This window comes from Somniosus microcephalus, chromosome 3, assembly GCF_052327205.1.
Source record: "Somniosus microcephalus isolate GS21.2 chromosome 3, FLI_Smic_1.0, whole genome shotgun sequence".
Classification (NCBI taxonomy): domain Eukaryota; kingdom Metazoa; phylum Chordata; class Chondrichthyes; order Squaliformes; family Somniosidae; genus Somniosus; species Somniosus microcephalus.
In genome coordinates this window covers 267,726,206-267,746,886 of record NC_140989.1, presented here as the reverse complement: position 1 = coordinate 267,746,886, position 20,681 = coordinate 267,726,206, and the positions used below count along the sequence as shown (strand labels likewise).

At 42.5% G+C, this 20,681-nt stretch overlaps 1 protein-coding gene across 1 annotated transcript in view; it reads right to left on the bottom strand.

Moving 5' to 3' along the window:
* The window catches only part of LOC147121900 (fibronectin-like), a 124,183-nt gene that overhangs the window by 8,515 nt on the left and 94,987 nt on the right, over positions 1-20,681 (bottom strand). The window contains exons 10-14 of the mRNA XM_085978040.1: positions 19,364-19,624; positions 10,430-10,690; positions 6,088-6,348; positions 4,191-4,451; positions 2,382-2,663 (exon numbers count right to left, since the gene is read on the bottom strand). Coding sequence (XP_085834166.1) covers positions 2,382-2,663; positions 4,191-4,451; positions 6,088-6,348; positions 10,430-10,690; positions 19,364-19,624 — 1,326 coding nt within the window. The remainder of the gene's footprint in view (positions 1-2,381; positions 2,664-4,190; positions 4,452-6,087; positions 6,349-10,429; positions 10,691-19,363; positions 19,625-20,681) is intronic.

Sequence of the window (20,681 nt, the reverse complement as noted above, 5' to 3'; positions counted from 1 at the left end):
GCGGGTAGGGGCCAGTCACAGAAGCGAAATGGATCACCCTCGCAGGGGAAAAAGTAGAAGGTGTGGCCAAATGTTTTGTTTTACTTATAAAAGCCGAGACTGGTGTATTTGTTTCATATATAAAAGCCAAGACTGGTGTATTTGTTTCATATTTAAAGGCCGAGACTGGTGTATTTGTTTCATATTTAAAGGCCGAGACTGGTATATTTGTTTTACTTGTAAAGGCCGAGACTGGTGTATTTGTGTTTTTGGGGGGGGTTTCTCTCCATTAGTTTGTCATGTGGGAAGGGCACAGAGGTATCATAGTAAAAAAAATTCTTAAATCGCACTGTCCATGCTTTCTTTTGGAAGTCCTGGTTGCCCTGCTCGGCTGAGGGCTTGTGGAGCGGCTACATTCATCTTCTGCCATTGGCACAAGCCATTCCTTGAGAGGGGGCCTAGAACCGACTTGCAATAAGCCGCCGACGGGCGGCCTTTGCACTTTCTGCCTCCCTCCTGTGCTGGTCCTCCAATGTCTGCTGGCAGTGGCTGAGTCCTGTGGATAGCCAGGTTGTGCAGCATGCAGCACACGACAACGAAATGGGAGACTCGCTCAGGCGAGTACTGTAGGGCTCCCCCGGAGCGATCCAGACAGCGGAACCGTTGCTTCAGCACGCCGATTGTTTGCTCAATGATGTTCCTGGTTGCTTGATGGCTCTCATTGTATCCCTCTTCAGCAGGGGTGCTGGGCGCACGGAGCGGGGTCATCAGCCAGGTGCACAAAGGATAGCCTTTGTCCCCGAGAAGCTATCCTCGTGGGTGAGGCTGGGCCTCGAACATGTCTGCCACAGAAGTCTGGCGCAGGATGAAGGCATCATGGCTGCTGCCTGGAAAGCGGGCGTTGACAGCTAGGATGAGCTGCCTGTGGTCACACACCAACTGCACGTTGAGCGAATGGTAGCCCTTCCGGTTGCGGTAATCCTCGGCATTCTCTAGAGGTGCCCGCAAAGCCACATGCGTGCAGTCAATGGTGCCCTGCACCATGGGGAAGCCCGCTAATGCTGCAAAGCCCATTGCACGCTGTTGCTGCTTGTCAACGGTCATGGGGAAGGAGATGAACTGACATCTCCTTCTGAAAAGGGCATTGGTCACCTGGCGGATGCAGCAATGTACCGCAAACTGGGAGATGTTGGAAATGTCCCCAGTAGCGGATTGGAAGGAGCCGGTGGCATAGAAGTTGAGAGCCACCGTCACCTTCACTGCCACCAACAGAGACGTCCTGCTCCTCAGCTGTGGCTGCAGATCTCCACGAAGCAGGTGGCAGGTCTCAGTGACCACCGCCCTTCTGAATCGCAGCCTCCGAACACACTGCTCCTCAGACATGTTCAGATATGAAAACTGCTGGCGGTATACCCTGGGTGGGTAAGGCCTCCTTTGCCGACGCCTGTTGCCCCTTCTCCGTCTGGCCATGACTGGCACTCTCTCACGGCGTCTGAGCCCTTTGAATGCAATGGAGAAGCCCAACGTTTCCACCCATTGCAGCCCCCATTATATGTTTCCAATCAATGCTATGACACTGAAGTTAAAGACAAGTGCAAAGCTGTGGCCTGAAGCCACAAGTACCTGTGCGAGTGTTGAGCCAAACCAGAAAGCTCTCTACCTTTGTCTCTCTCCAAAGAACCGTCTCTCACAAAGAAGGAGTGGTGCAAAATGGCTGCCATTTATACTGCAGGAGGAGTCTCCTTTAATTAGTGCACCCCGCGCCCCGCAGTGACTGGGAACCGTTCCCCTCTACCAGTCGCTAGGGGTGCCAGGCGCACAATAGGCCGGCGCCACTGAATTTCCGGTTTGGGGCGCACAAAGGGCGTTGCACCATGAAATGACGTCAGGATCTGCGTGCGCAGCTGAGCGCGCGCAAAGGTTTTGCGCCGCCGCTAAATCTTAACTGAAGTTCGCGAGAGGCGCAAATCGCGCTGCGCCCGGGCGCTAGCCGCTTAGCGCCCCACTTTTCCTCCTCCTAAGGCGCTAGCGGCTGGCGCAAACAACTGAATTCCTAGGCCATAGTCACGCCTGCAGCTGCATACATTTACCACTAGAGGGACCTTAATAAACTGCAGCTCTCCGTAACTCATCCTTTCAGCATCACTAATGCCAGTCTAAGGGAAATATGCTTTGTCCTGACATTCCACCGGCAAAGCCATGGGAAATCCACTAATAACAGGAAAGTGTCCTCCTCTGCTCGGTTAGTTAGTGCATATTGCACCTTTGCATTCATCAAACAGCAGTGCATTGTGTAGAGGTTGAACGCAGGCTTCAGTTCTGTTTGAGCGTACAACACATTGCTGCAAACAGAACAGTTCCTCTTCTGTTGGACTTAAATAGTGAATGGAGTGCATCCAAACCTTTCAGAAAGTCGTCCCCACCTGTTTGAAGTTGAGTGCTGTAACTACTGTTACTCCCGCAGTTCTCAGACAGTGCCTCTACAGTTACTTCGTACATTTGCCCACACTTCAGCTTGGGCAGGTCACAGCGCGTTTCCGTTGTGTTACACCACGTCATATGCCCATTATTTGTTTGTGCTGTTGCAACATACAGTTCTGCCCCGTCGCTCTGCTCCCAAGTCACTGACGCTGTGTTAGCTTCACACTGCAGAGTAGCTTCCACAGCCACAGGGGCACAAGGCGCTTCGGAAACAAAAACATCACAATACTAATTTATCTCATGGCCCATTTTACGTCAACTCTGCAACTTCATTTTACATGCAAGTCTCCTTTTACAATTACAGCTACAGTTAACTGATAATATTTGATTGGAATAATAGCTGTAAAATGTGTAATTGAAGGCATACACTGGCAAAGGGAAGGCACAATCTATTTCAATTGTATTGGACATTAATGGATATTCTCTGGTTTCATTATATTCACATTTCCAATTGAATTCCTTTCCTTTCTGTTTTGCTCTACTATATTCTTCCAAGTTTAATCATGAAAATCCCAGTTTACATATAATGCTGTTCCCTTACAGTTTGCTTTTTAAAAGATGTTTTATACAATTATATAATATATATATTATACAAATACATATAAAGCACAGAAGCTGTATACATCTACATGGCAATTTCTTTCTGAAAATGTTACCTATAAAAACGGGGGGGGGGTGGAGGGGGAACCCTGCAAATACACAGCAGATCGTGTATGCTGGAAAATGGGATTAGACTGGACAGGGATGGATGGGCGGCGCAGACACGATGGGCCGAAGGGCCTCTTTCTGTGCTGTAAAACTCTATGACTCTATCGTCAGAAGGGTCACCACTGAAACATTAACTTTTCTCACTACAGATGCTGACTGCCTATTTCCAACATTTTTTGTTTCTGTTTCACTAAAACATGCCCAAGTGGTCATCTCCATGTTTAGGTCAAGACATCAGGGACATTGCTGCTGAGCCTGATTCTGTCCTCACTCTGCTTCTACCACTGGCCAGTGATCAGGAATGGAAATCCGTGCTAAGTTTTCCCCTTCCTAGCATATGCTGAAGCCCACTGTTGTGTTCCTAGCACCACACAGGCTGAGATCAACTAACTCAGAAGAGACCAAGTCTGAACATAAGACCATCCTAGTCTGTATGGCCAAGTACCATAGCAAGTGGAGTATTTACTCTCTGTGTCAATGTGGGAGCTGCCAAACACTTTCTCATGAAGGTCAACACTCATTTAATTACTCATTTAGGACTATGTACTTCTCTGCAAATGATTTAATTTAATTTCAGATTTTCATGTTGGATTGAAAGTTTGAAATTTAGCCTGTAAATAGTGCAATTCATTTAATATTTACATTTTTTTTGTTTAAAAGAATGCTTTTCTTTAGTATTGTGTTGTGGCGTACCGACCACAGAAAGGACACAATCCACTTTTCGGTCCGTAGACTATAAATCAGGCGTCATGCCTTTAAGAAGGATCACACCTTTAAGAAACTCGATCTGCAACATAGTTAAGCCCAGAGCGGGGGAGGGGCAGTCGAAGCTGTGGACTGATGCAGTCAGTCAGACTTGGTGTAGGCTCTTACGCCATTTTGTGTTCAACATGCAGTCTCAAGAATTAAACCTTTTCTGTTGAACCTCTCCGAGTCAGTATTTCTGCTAGGAGTACATAGACTCCTGCAGTGTATTATTTGACAGTAATAGACCATTGACATTATTAGAGCCAGACTATTACCTGTCTCCATCTGCTGACTGTAACTCTCAGAGACGTTGCACATGTCATTGAGTGCTAGAACAGTGACCGTGTATTTGTGGCCACACTGCACAGCCACTAATTCACAGTTGGTGCCTGTTGTCATACAAGAATCCATGTGACCGTCAGTTGCTTCTGCTGTTGCGACATACGTCAGTGCGCCATCACTGAGGTCCCACGATACCATTGCAATTTTTGTCACACAGTCAACATAAGCTGTGACGTTCTGAAGATTACATGGTGCTGAAATGTGAACAAGAAAGATTATCGTCTATTATTCACAAAGGGAATCAGAAGATACTTTATTATATTTTAGCACCAAACGTAACTTGTCAAAAGACAGTTTCAAAATAACATGTGCGATTTTACTTGCATGCATGTCAGTGACATAAATTTTGTAGATTTGGATTGCAAGTAAGTAGAAGCAGCTATTTGTTTTATTCCACCTATAAATGGGACAATGGGATGGACATTAATGCTACACATAACTAAAACAGAACATCTGAACCTAAGTGGCCTCAGGGGCAGTGCCTTACTTTGCGTCTCTCTCATGTTCCTGCTAAATTCTGCTTGTCTCTCTCTATCCCTCTCTATACTTATTCTCCTTTCCTTCACTCACACTCGTTCTATGTACACAAACACGTCTTTACATACACTTTTACTCCCTGTGGGTGGACTGCAGAGTACATCAGCTGGCAATGAACCGGATAACAGGCTTGGCAGATACAGGGTCAATAAAGGGCAATGATGTAATATTTTATTAACGTTGTTAACAAATGATTTAGTTAAAATCATGCTAGGATCTAATTCGTATCACATTGCCTATATATGATTATACAATATAATTCCAATCAATATCATATACCAAAGATATGATTCATCTAAACAATCACAAAAAATATATTCGCAATCATGTTTCTCTGCACTTTAATGAAATAGAGGAAGTAAAGAATCTTAGACGTTGTTCAGTTTGCTTCAGCCCCTTTTCCAAAGACTCACATCTGCTGATATCTAAATGTCTCTTTTCCATTTACTTGTTCTTTTTCCTGTGCCCCCTTTCATGATTGTGGGTGCGGGAGGGGGAGGGGGTGGAAGATACAGGTAGGAGTGGGAGCAGAGAATCTGAACCATCTTCTCAGATGACTACTTCTTCTCCCAAAAAGTAGTCATCTTTGGATGTTAACCTCTGTCTTTAATCACCAGATCAATGCTTATGTTGGAGTTTTCACTATCATGCCAGTTTGGATTGTTGTTTACTCCTTCATCATAGGAATTCATTGTTAAGACATTGTTGAAGTAGTAAAACTCATTACATCAAATTCTAGTGATATATGGGCTAAATAATGCAGGTTTCCATTTCACAATTGAACAAAATTCAGAGCAAAGCTTTGGATTTGAACAAACTTAAATTTCAGTTCTGGATTTGTACTCTGAATTAACTTACATACAGTGCTTGTAAGGTTTGCATAGAATTAGATAGAATTTACAGCACAGAAACAGGCCACTCAGCCCAACTGATCCATGCCGACATTTATGCTCCACACGAGCCTCCACCCACCCCTCTTCATCCAAACTTATCGACATATCCTTCTATTCCTTTCTCCCTTGCGTGCTTATCTAGCTTTCCCTTAAATGCATCTATGCTATATTCTAACCACTCTCTAGGTAAAGAAGTTTCTCCTGAATTCCCTATTGGATTTATTGGTGACTATCTTGGATTTATATTTAAAATTTCTAATTTTATAGTGTACCCAGGAATGATGAAAAGTACCATCATTTGCAATGTAAATAATAAATACTTATATTGTGACAAACAAAAAGCTGCTTTATTTATATTGCATTGGTTTATTTCAGCAATGACATTGGAATATAAAGTTACCTGTTTCAATTTCAAAACTTGAACTCTGGATACTGTTGCATGTTTCATCCATAGCTATTGCACTTATATTGTAGTACTGGCCACATCCCAGATCTGTAATGGTGCAAGTGAGGTTGGCTGTGCTACATGAAGCTGTATGTCCATCCCTTCCCTTTGCTGTTGCAACATATGATATTGCACCATCACTGTGCTTCCAGAGTACCAATACCGTCTTATTGTGACAGTCTACAAAGGCATCCACTATCTGCGGAGCGCACGGCTCTAGGGTAGAAAGAAAACATAATCATTAATACAATTCATCTTTCTTTTTTTCTAGTGGCCGATAGTGGAGCGATTCCGCCCTCATTCTTTTGTTTTGTTCCTATATCATGCATATGCAGAGAGGTCAGTTATACAGCACAGAAAGAGGCCCTTCGGCCCATCGCGTAGTTCAAGCACTCCAGCCTTCCTGCAATGTTACTTGAAACCTGGTCCCTGGAGGTGGGAGAGAGTTCGTTGGAGGTGACCCTTCCTCTAATTTTCCTTGTGGAGGAATGGCTGAGATTAGGAACTTAGCATATGGAGGATCAAAGGTGTCCTATCTCTTTGCCCCCATGTACACCTGCAGTATTTAAATTAAGCTTGAGTGGGGTTTGGGGGCTGAGTCATTGGTCCCAGTGGTGCATATTTCCCACTCTGAACAGACAGCATAGAGAAAGGAAAATCGAGCCTATTGACTTTGAGGAGGATTTGACCAATTTATTTCACTTGGTCAACCCATCTCCCAGTAAAGAGGTGGGCACACACCTTGATCCCAGGACTCTTGTCATGTTCTTCTGTAACTGTCACCAGAATGTGTTTTCTGGTTGCTCTTTCTCTCCCTATGAGGAAGCTCCTTCACCTCTGCTTAGTGTCTACCATAATGGCTCACTTGAGATTGGGAATTTACTAAAGTGAGGTCTTAATGAGTTTGTTAGTGCACCAAGACTTTGGGCCACCAGCCCACTAAAAACAATTTGTACTTACAGAAGTGATCTTTATTATGACACTATACATTTCTGTGAGAGGAAATGGTTATGTAAATAGCGAATTGGGTGGTCTGAAAGCTGCATGAAAAAGTGTTTTGTAATTTTTTTTGTCTGCACAAACATAATATGGTAGCGTAATGATAAAAAGAAAAAAAACTGCAAATGCTGGAAATGTGGAATATAAACAAGAACCGTTGGAAATACTCCAGAGGTATGGCAGCATCTGAAAAGATAGATTAACATTTTGGGTAAATTATACAGAACTGGAAAAGGAAGGCATATCAGCCCCCTTTATGGGACTCACCAGAACACAGAGTAAAGAAGGAAGACTAGCAGAACAAAGGGAAGCCAATTAATACCCTGCAAAAGTTTTTTTGTTAAAGCTGCAAAGGTACAATAAAAAATGTTGGATGATAATTCAAAGGCTATCTCAGTCAGGTTGTGAGAAGGCATTAGAAAGACAAAAGGCGAATTAGAAGATGTCCTGTTTTGGAGTGCTAGTATTTGGCCCATGTCATTTATCTTTTGTCCTGCTTACTCTTCAAGTTCTTAGAAAAGGGACGCTATCAAAAATGTTAACCTCTTTTCAGATGCTGATGGAGCTTCTCTGTTTCCCCAGCCTTTTCTACATTTATTCAGTATTGCCAATTATATGGATATGTATTTACATGCGTGTGATATCAGTCTGACAAAAATGACACATCTATTTCAGCTCTTCTCTTTCCATAAGCAAACAAAAAGCTCATCAAAAACTTTTCATTAAAAAGTGTCGGTTTGATCTTATTTTTAATTTTCTAAGTTGTATTCCTTCTTCTACTCAAACACATTTAAAATGAACAAGAAGTTAAATACCTGTATTAAGCTGCAGGCTGGAGGATTGTGAGCTAATGCAGTTGCCATTTGCTGCTTTCACTGTTATTGAATATGCTTGACCGCAATGCAGCTGTGTGAATTCACACTCAGTGTTTTGTGTGTTGCAGGAGGCCATGCGCCCATCACTGGATTCTGCTATCGCAGAGTATGATGTTGCTCCATCGCTTTGAGACCATGATACTGAGAGACTGTTAAAGTGACACTTTGGATAGCCAGAGGTAATTTGCGGGGGACACAGTGCTGTCAATTTAAGGGAAAAAGAGAACCTAAGTTTTGATAGCTAAATCCTAAAGTTATACCAGTATCTCTTAATAATTTTGAATATGTCAAAAGTAAATGTATGGAATCATTAAAAAAAATAAGCATTGTTTACTCAAGCAATAAATAGTGCTATTGGCCTGGATTTTGTGGTCAGTGGCGAAGGAACGACGTTTGCCATTCACCTCAAGAAAACCTGCCCACAAAGTTTTAGCAGGCTCTAGTGCACAGACTTCCTTTTTTCCGATGTCAGTTTGAATTTGGCACCATCTATAGGGGATCTGTGGCATCTGTGAACAGGGAAAGCAGCGGGGAGGCTAATCAACCAATCAGGCTGAACCTCACAGACGGCAAAGCAGGAAGTAAAAAACAGGAAATTAAATTACATTTAAATCATTGTACAGAAAGTGAAATAAAGATTGGGACTTACCCATGAGATTAAGAGAGAAACTTCAATAGACAAACACAAACTTTAACAAAATATTTTAATTTTTTTTAAAATCTGCAATAATTAATTTTCTTCTGAGGGAATGACACTCCACACTTGTAAAATTAATTTTTCATGGCCAGAGAGGTTTTTCAACAGTAATTATGACTTAATATGCCATTAAAAACTCAGTTACTCCTGATTGAACGAGGCTTAAGTTGTTCATTGGTTTTTAGTGTGATAATAGTGGGTAATGAGTTTAAGTTAACGCTTTAACAGTGATTTCTGTGGTGAATCCATCGGCAAAGACTGCAACAGCGCACCCTGTAAGGAGCAGGATATCACTGACAGCAATTTCCGGATTTCCGCGTTTAACGGCGCATGTATGGACGCCAGAAGTTACTGTCCGTTTTACCCAGTAATAACGGTGAGTGCTCCTATAGCAAATTCTGGGCCATTATCTTGATTTCTTTCTTTCTACCATGCAACATATGGGGTTAAAAACCAGGTTCACTCACAGAAAATGCGTGTTTTGATACAATGGCCCCAGAATATAGACAGTCAGGTGTCAGAGGGACGGGCTGAGAATTTTAGTTCAAATAGTAGCATCTTGTGAGTTTTATTTAGGGTATATATGTTTGTATGGCAGGGTGCCTTGAGTTTAAGAGATATGTACATAATTTTTGCTGCAGCTGGTCAATGTTTGAAAAATATTTCTCAGCCTGTCATTTTCAAATTGGGTAGTCCATTTGAAGCCATCATAAAGAGATGGATTGGCAAGGGCAACACCATGAAAGGCCAGCAACAAACCACTATGTAAAGGTTAATGTTCACAGACCTTGTTCCTGGTCCATTGTGCATTGCAGTTTAACACAATAGATGCAACTGTTATTTTTCTATTGTTTAAGGAGGGATAGTTAAGCCTTTAACCACTGTAAATCTACAGTGTGATTGCTTTTATTTGCTTAACCATTTACCGTTTAATAAAATAGCAAAATACTGCGGATGCTGGAAATCTGAAATAACAACAGAAAATGCTGGAAATACTCAGCAGGCCAGGCAGCATCCGTGGAGAGAGAAACAGAGTTAACGTTTCAGGTCTGGGACCCTTCATCAGAACTGGAAAAAGCTGGAGATGTAACAGATATTAAGCAGGTGCAGAGATAGGGGGGGGGGGGCGGTTAGGAGGGGAGGAAGGAATAGAAAGAACACCCTGTGCTTTTGTAAGAGGCAGGAAAGATCCTGCCTCTTACAAAAGTACAGGATGTTCTTTCTATTCCTTCCTCCCCTCCTAACCCCCCCGCCCCCCCTGTCTCTGCACCTGCTTAATATCTGTTACATCTCCAGCTTTTTCCAGTTCTGATGAAGGGTCCCAGACCTGAAACGTTAACTCTGTTTCTCTCTCCACGGATGCTGCCTGGCCTGCTGAGTATTTCCAGCATTTTCTGTTGTTATTACCGTTTAATAAATCGGTTTGCCAGCTTACAGCCTAAACCATAGTCTAGTGAAGTGTTTATTCTACTACCTTCCAAAGTAAAGGAAGATCACGTGAGGGCACGTGTTAGTGAACTAGTAAACAAGGTACAGTAAAAAGGATTTTCTGTTTGATTCCTAGGGTCACATGTTATCTAGATATGGATTGGTAAAAGTGCACTTCAGGTCATCGAGCGTGGAGGCTTGTCTATGGGATTGAACGGAGATGCTGAACCGGAGGAAAATATTGAGATGCAAAATGTAACTAATGTCACAGGAATACTTTTAGTCTACAATGCCATACCTCTTTCAAGATTGACAGCAGAACTTTGGTTGCTGCTACACTTTTCATTATAAGCAGTCACTGTTATTGAATACTGCTGGCCACATGGTAAATCTTTGATCTCACAGTTAGCTTGTTGTGTGTTACACGAGCGTGTCAGCCCATCGCTCCCTTCGGCTGTTGCTCTGTATGACACCGCCCCAACGCTGGAGTTCCAGGACACTGAAACAGCATTTGTGGCACAGTCCAGATGAGCATTCACATTCTGTGGAACGCAGGGTGCTACAAGGACAGAGAGAAAGATGGAAGGAAAAAAATAATTACAATTAAATTAAGCAAATTATAATTTGCAGTGAAAATGTCTTCAGTACAAGTTCAGCTCTGTATATTCAAAGCTAATTGTCTTATTCACAATCAGACAATCAAAATCCATGGCTGCTTTTCACTCAAATTGACTTGCCTCAGTTTGGATCGACTCAAAATCTTTCTCTATTGTACCATTATTGTCAACAGATCACAATGGCAGGGTTTTGTGCGAAATTACATTCTTGCTGCTATAAGCACACCAGAATTGTGCTGGTGGAGAAGATCATGACACAGATCAACCATCTCCCAGCTGATGGAAAACGCGTGGAGTGAGAAAGTTAGAAAAATGGCGTGTACGTGCAAGGAGCGTAGGGGAATAACTGGCATCAGAATTTCTTTTCAATGTTGGAACAAACAGTAGTCAGAAAGGGCAGAGCTGCAGATCCCACAAGAGCTTACTGGGTAAATGCACTGCGGTACCGAGCCACTCAAACCAGGAAAGTTTCTAGTTCACAGCAATTACAAAAATAAGTTCAACCTCTGCCTCAACTACCATTTCCCTGTCTTTGTGTGAAGACGACTGAATAAGCTGCAGCTTTTTTTCCTCTAGAAAAGAGAAGGCTGAGAGGTGACCCAGTAAAGGACATTAAAATTATGAAGGGGTTCGATACGTTAGACGTAGAGAAGATGTTTCCACGTGGGGAGTCCAAAACTAGGGGTCATAAATATAAGAGAGTCACTAATAAATCCAATAAGGAATTCAAGAAATCAGAGAGTGGTGACATTGTGGAATGCGCTACCACAGGGAGTGGTTAAGGTGAATAGCATAGATGCATTTAGAACATTGAAACATAGAAAAATAGGAGCAGGAGTAGGCCATTCGACCCTTCGAGCCTGCTCTGCCATTCAATATGATTATGCCTGATCCTTTATCTCAATACCATATTCCCACTCTCTCCCCATACCCCTTGATGCCTTTTGTGTCTAGAAATCTAACTATCTCCTTCTTAAATATATTCAGTGACTTGGCCTCCACAGCCTTCCACAGGTTCACCACCCTCTGAGTGAAGAAATTTCTCCTCATCTCAGTCCTAAATGTCCTACCCCATATCCTGAGACTGCGACCCCTCGTTCTAGACCCCCCAGCCAGGGGAAACATCCTCCCTGCATCCAGTCTGTCTAGCCCTGTCAAAATTTTATACGTTTCAATGAAATCCCCTCTCATTCTTCTAAACTCTAGTGAATACAGGCCTAGTCAACCCAATCTCTACTCATATGACAGTCTTGCAATCCCAGGAATCAGTCTGGTGAACCTTTGCTGCACTCCCTCTATGGCAAGTATATCCTTTCTTAGGTAAGGAGACCAAAACTGCACACAGTACTCCAGGTGTGATCTCACCAAGGCCCTGTACAACTGTAGTAAGACATCCTTTCTCCTGTACTCAAATCCTCTTTCAATGAAGGCCAACATACCATTTGCCTTCCTAACTGCTTGCTGCACCTGCATGTTTGCTTTCAGTGACTGGTGTACAAGGACACCCAGGTCCCTTTGTACATCAGCATTTCCCAATCTATCACCATTTAAATAATACTCTACCTTTCTGTTTTTCCTACCGAAGTGGATAACCACATTTATCCTGAGGATTGGGAGCAGTTCAGGATTCAACAAAGGAGGACAAAGGGATTAATTAAGAAAGGGAAAATAGAATATGAGAGTAAGCTTGCAGTGAACATAAAAACTGAATGTAAAAGCTTTTATAGATATGTGAAGAGAAAAAGATTGGTGAAGTCAAGCGTAGGTCCCTTGCAGTCAGAATCGGGGGAATTTATAATGGGGAACAAAGAAATGGCAGACCAACTAAATACATATTTTGGTTCTGTCTTCACAAAGGAGGACACAAATAACCTCCCAGAGATGCCGGGGAACATAGGGTCTGATGAAAGGGTGGAACTGAAAGAAATCAGTATTTGTAGGGAAATGGTGTTAGGAAAATTGATGGGACTGAAGGCCGATAAATCCCCAGGGCCTGATAATCTACATCCCAGGGTACTTAAGGAAGTGGCCCTAGAAATAGTAGATGCATTGCTGGTCATCTTCCAGAACTCGATAGACTCTGGAATGGTACCCATGGATTGGCGGGTAGCTAATGTTACCCCACTATTCAAAAAAGGTGGTAGAGAAAAGGCGGGGAATTATAGACCGGTAAGCTTGACATCGGTAGTGGGGAAAATGTTAGAGTCCATTATAAAAGATGTAATAGCAGAGCACTTGGAAAGCAGTGACTGGATCGGACAAAGTCAACATGGATTTACAAAAGGTAAATCATGCTTGACTAATCTACTGGATTTTTTGAGGATGTAACTGGTAAAATAGATAAGGGAGAACTAGTGGATGTGGTGTATTTGGACTTTCAGAAGGCTTTCGATAAGGTCCCGCATGAGAGATTAGCGTGCAAAATTAAGGCACATGGGATTGGGGGCAAGGTATTGACTTGGATAGAGAACTGGTTGGTGAACAGAAAGCAAAGAGTTGGAATAAACGGGTTGTTTTCCGAGTGGCAGGCAGTGACTGGTGGGGTACCGCAAGGATCGGTCCTAGGACCCCAGCTGTTCACAATATATATTAATGATCTGGACAAGGGAATTGGATGTAATATCTCCAAATTTGCAGACGACACAAAGCTGGGTGGGAGGGTATGCTGTGAGGAGGATGTCGCGAAACTTCAGTATGATGTGGACAGGTTGGGTGATTGGGCAGAAACATGGCAAATGCACTATAATGTGGATAACTGTGAGGTTATCCACTTTGGTGGCAAAAACAGGAAGGCAGATTATTATTTGAATGGCAATAGATTGGGAGAAGGGGAAGTGCAAAGAGACCTGGGTGTTCTTGTGCACCAGTCGCTGAAGGTAAGCATGCAGGTGCAGCAGGCAGTTAAGAAGGCAAATGGTATGTTGGCCTTCATAGCAAGAGGGTTCGAGTACAAGAACAAGGATGTCTTGCTGCAGTTGTACAGGGCTTTGGTGAGACCACACCTTGAGTATTGTGTGCAGTTTTGGTCGCCTTACCTGAGGAAGGACGTTCTTGCCATGGAAGGAGTGCAGCGAAGATTCACCAGGCTGATACCTGGGATGGCAGGAATGACGTATGAGGAGAGATTGTGTTGATTGGGCTTATACTCACTGGAGTTTAGAAGATTGAGAGGGGATCTCATCGAAACCTATAAAATTCTTTCAGGCCTGGACAGACTAGATGCAGGAAGGATGTTTATGATGGCTGGGGAGTCCAGAACCAGGGGTCATAGTCTAAGGATAAGGGGTAAGCCATTTAGGACTGAAATGAGGAGGAATTTCTTCACCCAGAGAGTGGTGAACCTGTGGAATTCTCTGCAACAGAGGGCGATGGAGGCCAGTTCATTAAGTATATTCAAGAAAGAGTTGGATATATTTCTTAAGGCTAAAGGGATCAAGGGATATGGGGAGAAGGCAGGGACAGGGTACTGAATTTGGATGATCAGCCATGATCTCATTGAATGGCGGAGCAGTCTCGAAGGGCCGAATGACCTACTCCTGCTCCTATCTTCTATGTTTCTATGTTTCTGTGTTATCCACGTTATACTGCATCTGCCATGTATTTGCCCACTCACTCAACTTGTCTAAATTGCCTTGAAGCCTCTTTGCATCCTCCTCACAACTCACAATCCCACCTAGTTTTGTGTCGTCAGCAAACTTGGAAATATTACATTTGGTTCCCTCATCCAAATCATGGATATATATTGTGAATAGCTGGGGCCCAAGCATTGATCCCTGTGGTACCCCACTAGTCACCACCTGCCACCCCGAAAAAGACCCATTTATTCCTACTCTCGGTTTCCTGTCTGTTAACCAATTTTCAATCCATGCCAGTATATTATCTCCAATCCCATGTGCTTTAATTTTGCACACTAACCTCTTATGTGGGACTTTATCAAAGGCCTTCTGAAAATCCAAATACACCACATCCACTGGTTCTCCCTTATCTATCCTACCAGTTACATCCTCAAAAAACTCCAGTAGGTTTGTCAAACACGATTTCCCTTTCATAAATCCATGTTGACTTTGTCTAATCCCGTTGATATTTTCTAAGTGTCCTGTTATCACATCCTTTATAATAGACTCTAGCATTTTCCCTACTACTGATGTTAGGCTAACTGGTCTGTAGTTCCCGGTTTTCTTTCTCCCTCCTTTTTTAAATAGTGGGGTTACATTTGCCACCCTCCAATCTGCCGGAACTGTTCCATAATCTATAGAATTTTGGAAGATGACAACCAATGCATCCACTATTTCCATGGCTACCTCTTTTAGTACTCTGGGATGCAGATTATCAGGCCCTGGGGATTTATCAGCTTTCAGTCCCATTAATTTCTCCAGCACTATTTTTTTACTAATACTAATTTCCTTTAATTCCTCCTTCTCACTAGACCCTTGGTTCTCTCGCATTTCTGGGAAGTTATTTGTGTCCTCTTCCGTGAAGACAGAACCAAAGTATTTGTTTAATTGTTCTGCCACTTCCTTGTTCTCTGTTTAAGGGGAAGCTAGATAAGCAAATGAGGGAGAAAGGAATAGAAGGATATGTTGATAGGGTTAGATGAAATAGGGTGGGAGGAGGCTCGTGTGGAGCTTAAACACCAGCATAGACCAGTTGGGGCGAATGGCCTGTTTCTGTGCTGTAAAATTCTATGTAATTCTACCTAAGTACTTCTTGACATCAATTTTCTTAACTTGACTTTTACCAAGTTCTACCCATGTTCCCTTGTCCTTCAGCCACAGCCTACTTTAAAATAGTATTCCAATTTACCTTTTCTATTGTGCCCAGTAACTTACATACCTCTATCACATCTCATTTGCTTCCTTTCAAAGTTGAAGAGTTTGAGTTTTTCTAGTCTTTCCTTACAACTCAGTTTGCTGACAATAGGGGTTAGCCTCATGGTCCTTCTCTGCTCCATCTCCAGGAGTAGGATGCTTCCCTTGTGACTTTGTGACTGCAACTGAATAGACTACTCGAGCTGGGGTCTGACCAGAGCACTATACAATTTCAGTGTGATGGCCTCAGACTTGTACTCTACTAATCTGGCAACAAAGCTCAGCATTCTGTTAGCTTTATTGATTGCTGGCTGCCCATCAATGACTGGCTGGTCTCAGCCAGCACAACAGCACAGCAGTTGCAGACCTGCAATTAGTCTCGAGGAAGGAAAAGAAAATTGTCCAGGAACCCTGCTTCTAATTGCACTCTAGTAACCTGTGCTGTGCAGTATGACAATGAACGAGCAGAGGATTAGGGTCAACTGCGATCCCTCGTGATGGTTTTAAGTGCCTGCAGACACTCACAACCTATGCCCCACAGACGAAGAAAGACCACTTAGCTGAGGCACGGTGGGGTGGGTGCCATATCCTAGGAAGACTCAATCCCTTTGGCAGAGAAAAATACTGGGGGAGGGGCAAGAATGAGCAAAAGAGCAGTGTTGACAGAAGAATTTGCTGCAATTACCAGATCATTATGGCTCATGTTCAACCAGAGCAATGATTATATGTTTGACAAAGTAAGTTTTTGTATTATCAAAGCCAACTGTTGAACATTATTAGTACCTGTCTCAGTCCAAAAATGTGAGCCCGTGGAGCCTCTGCATTCATTACTGTCTGCTTTTATGATTACATTATACATCTGGCCACATCGTAGGTTTGTGATTTGCCAGCTTGTCTGTGTGGTATTGAGTGAAGTGGAATGCCCATCACTTCCTTTTGCAGTAACGATGTGTGATCCTGCTACGTCACTGGCTGACCAGGACACTACTACAGCATTATTCGCACAGCTCAAATTGCCAGTAACATTCCATGGAAGACATTCTGATATAATTCAACATGCAGGGGAAAAAATGGTGCAAATAAATTCAAGAAGTAATCACAATACAGAATATGATGACTTTCCATGTTTCTAAAAATATATATTTTTTCACATTTGAATATAAGAACATAAGCAATAGGAGCAGGAGTAGGCCATATGGCCCCTCGAGCCTGCTCAGCCATTTAATAAGATCATGGCTGATCTTCTATCTCAACTCCACTTTCCTGCACTATCCCCATATCCCGAGATTCCCTTAATATCCAAAAATCTATCGATCTGTCTTGAATATACTCAACAACTGAGCCTCCACAGCCCTCTGGGGTAGAGAATTCCAAAGATTCACTACCCTCTGAGTGAAGAAATTTCTCCTCATCTCAGTCCTAAATGGCCGATCCCTTATTCTGAGACTGTGACCCCTGGTTCTAGACTCCCCAGCCAGGGCAAACATCCTCCCTACATCTACCCTGTCAAGCCCTGTAAGAATTTTATATGTTTCAATGAGATCCCCTCTCATTCTTCTAAACTGTAGAGAATATAAGCGTAGTCTACTCAATCTCTCCTCATAGGACAATCCCCCCATCCCAGGATCAGTCTGGTGAACCTTCGTTGCACTGCCTCTATGGCAAGTATATCCTTCCTTAGGTAAGGAGATCAAAACTGTTCACAATACACCAGGTGTGGTCTCACCAAGGTCCTATATAATTGCAGTATGACATCTTTACTCTTATACTCAAATCCTCTTGTAATAAAGGCCAACATACCATTTGCTTTCCTAATTGCTTGCTGTACCTGCAGGTTAACTTTCAGTGATTCGTGTACAAGGGCACCCAGGTCCCTCTGAGTGCCAACATTTCCCAATCTCTCACCATTAAAATAATACTCTGCTTTTCTGTTTTTTCTACCAAAGTGGATAACTTCACATTTCTCCACATTATATTCCATTTGCCATGTTCTTGCCCACTCACTTAGCTTGTCTATATCCCCTTGAAGCCTCTTTGCATCCTCCTCACAACTTACATATTGCCTAAAGTAAATCAGTGGCAAATAATAAATAATAGCATAAGATCTCAGAGGTACACTTTGTTCTAACACATTACCTAAATTTAAGTTTGTATTTGTAATCAGTACGCGGCCCTTGGTTTGGTTACTCTCACAGTTTTCATTGACTGCTCTCACGGTTACAGAATACTCCTGGCCACACGGTAAATCTCTGATCTCGCAGTTAGCTTGTTGTGTGTTACACCCGCGTCTCAGCCCATTGCTCCATTCGACTGTTGTTATGTATGACACTGCCCCAGGGCTGGCATTCCATAACACCGAAGCGATGTTTGTGGCACAGTCTAGGTGAGCATTCACATTCTGTGGAATGCAGGGAGCTACAAGAGGAGGGGGGGAATGAAAGATACATTTATTTCCAAATAAACGAAGAAACTTGCATCAGGTTCCAGTAAAAACAGCAACTTACATTTATATAGCGCCTTTAATGTAGTAAAATGTCCCAAGGCGCTTCACAGGAGCGTTATCATACAAAATTTAACATCGAGTCACATAAGGAGACATTAGAACAGGTGACCAAAAGCTTTGTCAAAGAGGTAGGTTTTAAGGAGCATCTTAAAAGGAGGCGAGAGAGGTAGCGAGGCGGAGAAGTTTAGGGAGGGAATTCCAGAGCTTAGGGCCTAGACAGCTGAAGGCATGGCCGCCAATGGTGGGACGATGGAAATTGGGGATGCACAAGTTGCCAGAATTGGAGGAACGCAGAGTTCTTGGAGGGTTATAGGGCTGAAGGAAGTTACAGAGATTTGGAGGGGCAAGGCTATGGAAGGATTTGAACATGAGAATGTGAATTTTAAATTTGAGGCGATGTGACACACTTCCTCTCCTTTTTCACAAGGCAGCAGTGACAGCCTAGTCTTACAGAGCTCTCGATTGACAGTGACTCCATCAATGATTGCACACCTTCTTCTCTCCCCACTCTACAGTACAAAGCAGAGCTAGCCTCTCCCATGCATGAAGTAGTCCCTGGAGCTTGCAGTGTCTTGAATATGATCACCCACACTTACAATGTACCAATTTAAAAAAATTACACTGAATCAAAAGAGCTTTTGGATTTCTGGCATAATCTGGAATGGCAACACCAGGAGTGCCCACAGTTGTTTACTGTGATAGTAAGTTCCTTGCCCATTAGAGTACAAACCACTAGGCTTCTCTATGGATGCATGCAGAGCTAATATAGGATAACACCTTGTTAGAATGCTTCTCCATTGTCATAGTAGAAACAATCTGGGCAAATGTGCTCACAAAAATTGTAGGATTTTGGGAAGCTGTGTGGATTGGCACGTCTGTCAATTTTCAGGCAAGATATCAGTGAAAGATGATTACAAATCATTTTAAAATCCAGAAAATTATTGGCAAGAATCAGGAACAACTAAAAATAAAGAACTTTGATTTTCTAATACTGCAGCAATCACAAAAATGCGTAAATAAGATAAATAACATTAAAAGGACAGATTCCAAAAATAATCTTTATACAATAAATGCTAAATACTGAATGAAAATGCTAATTTCACTATTAAAATAGAGGGCTGTGCCATAAAACATGAATATTTTGACCAGGCTTTTTAAAGACTCTTTCAAGTTTCCTCTATTCACATTATCCTTTATCAGACCAAACAGGTAAGGATAAGATTACTATATTATGGAGAAAAGTTTCTCAAATAATTTGCTAAATGGGCACATTACTTTCATCAATAAGATTAAAAACAACTTACCTGAATTAAGTTGAACTTCTGATGTTTTGGAATGGTTGCATACATCATTTTTGGCTACTACAGAAAAGTTATACATCAGGCCACATTTTACATTTGAGATTTCACAGTTATTATCAGTTGCATTGCATGAAAAGTTGGTTCCATCACTTCCCTCCAGTGTCGCAGTGTAGGCGAGTGCACCTTGGCTCTCGTGCCAGTCCATCAAGGCAGAATTGCTGCCGCAGTTAACATGAGCACTGATGTTCTGGGGAATGCATGGACCTAGCAAAGCATAAAATTGCATATTTTATACATCAAAGTTTCTTTGCAGAGAATATATACATTGTAAATGATTTAAGTTGTGTCAGAGTTGGGAATCAAGACAGTCTCCATTAAATGCTGCCATGTATCCAGGGGACTATGGAAAGCCATTATTAATGAATGATTAGCGTTGATGTAGATTAACATTTTAAACAGGATTACATTAGTTCTGGCGGGTTAAGGAGAATGTGTCTCCAAATCCCCCCCAAGATATAACCAAACAAAGAGATTGCTGCATCCTCTTCGATGGACCTGCCTCAGGGTTAAACTTTGAAGTATGGTGAAGGGTACTCTGCACGCAGATCTTCCTTATTCCCAGGCTTGTGTTGGGGGAACCTTGTAGGAGTTTTTGGATCATTTTACAAAACTCAGTTCTGTTTCAAAAGCATAGGAGCAAGTCACGGGTGAAAGAGATGACCTCGATGTAACACTGGTGGAGATGCTGTGGCTTTACAAAGTACCTTTCACCTAGAGTAGTTTACAGAACAGGATATTATGCTGACTTGAACAAAAATCAATGATAAAATTGACAAACTGGGAACTGCCCCGATAGCAAGCACCTCTATGAATTGTATTCTATGCTATCTATGAAGATTTTACTTTGTCTGTGATTGCTCTCTGTACAAATATAATTCTGTCCAATAAAAACCTTTTCGATTATAAAAGGGAAATCTTTTTACTGGAGTTTGGATAAAAATCCACCCTAAATGGATAAGCTGATGGTTTTATGTTTATTTCGTGGGCTTTAAAGATTCCAAGCTAAAATGGCTGGATAATATCAGACATTTCCCAATGGACTTGCATCTATGGCACACCATCTTCACAGCTGGCAATAGTTAGTGCAAACAATGGGTAATTTTGTTAATATTCCAGATTTCAGCAGGTGAGTCTGTGGGAGGGGGGGGGATTTAACCCTAAAAACGGGTGGGTTTGGGTCGAGTGGGAAGTAAAAAATTTCAAAGCCAAACCCAACCCACCTCCGGTTTAAATGGAGGCGGGCATGTGACCAACCCGCTCC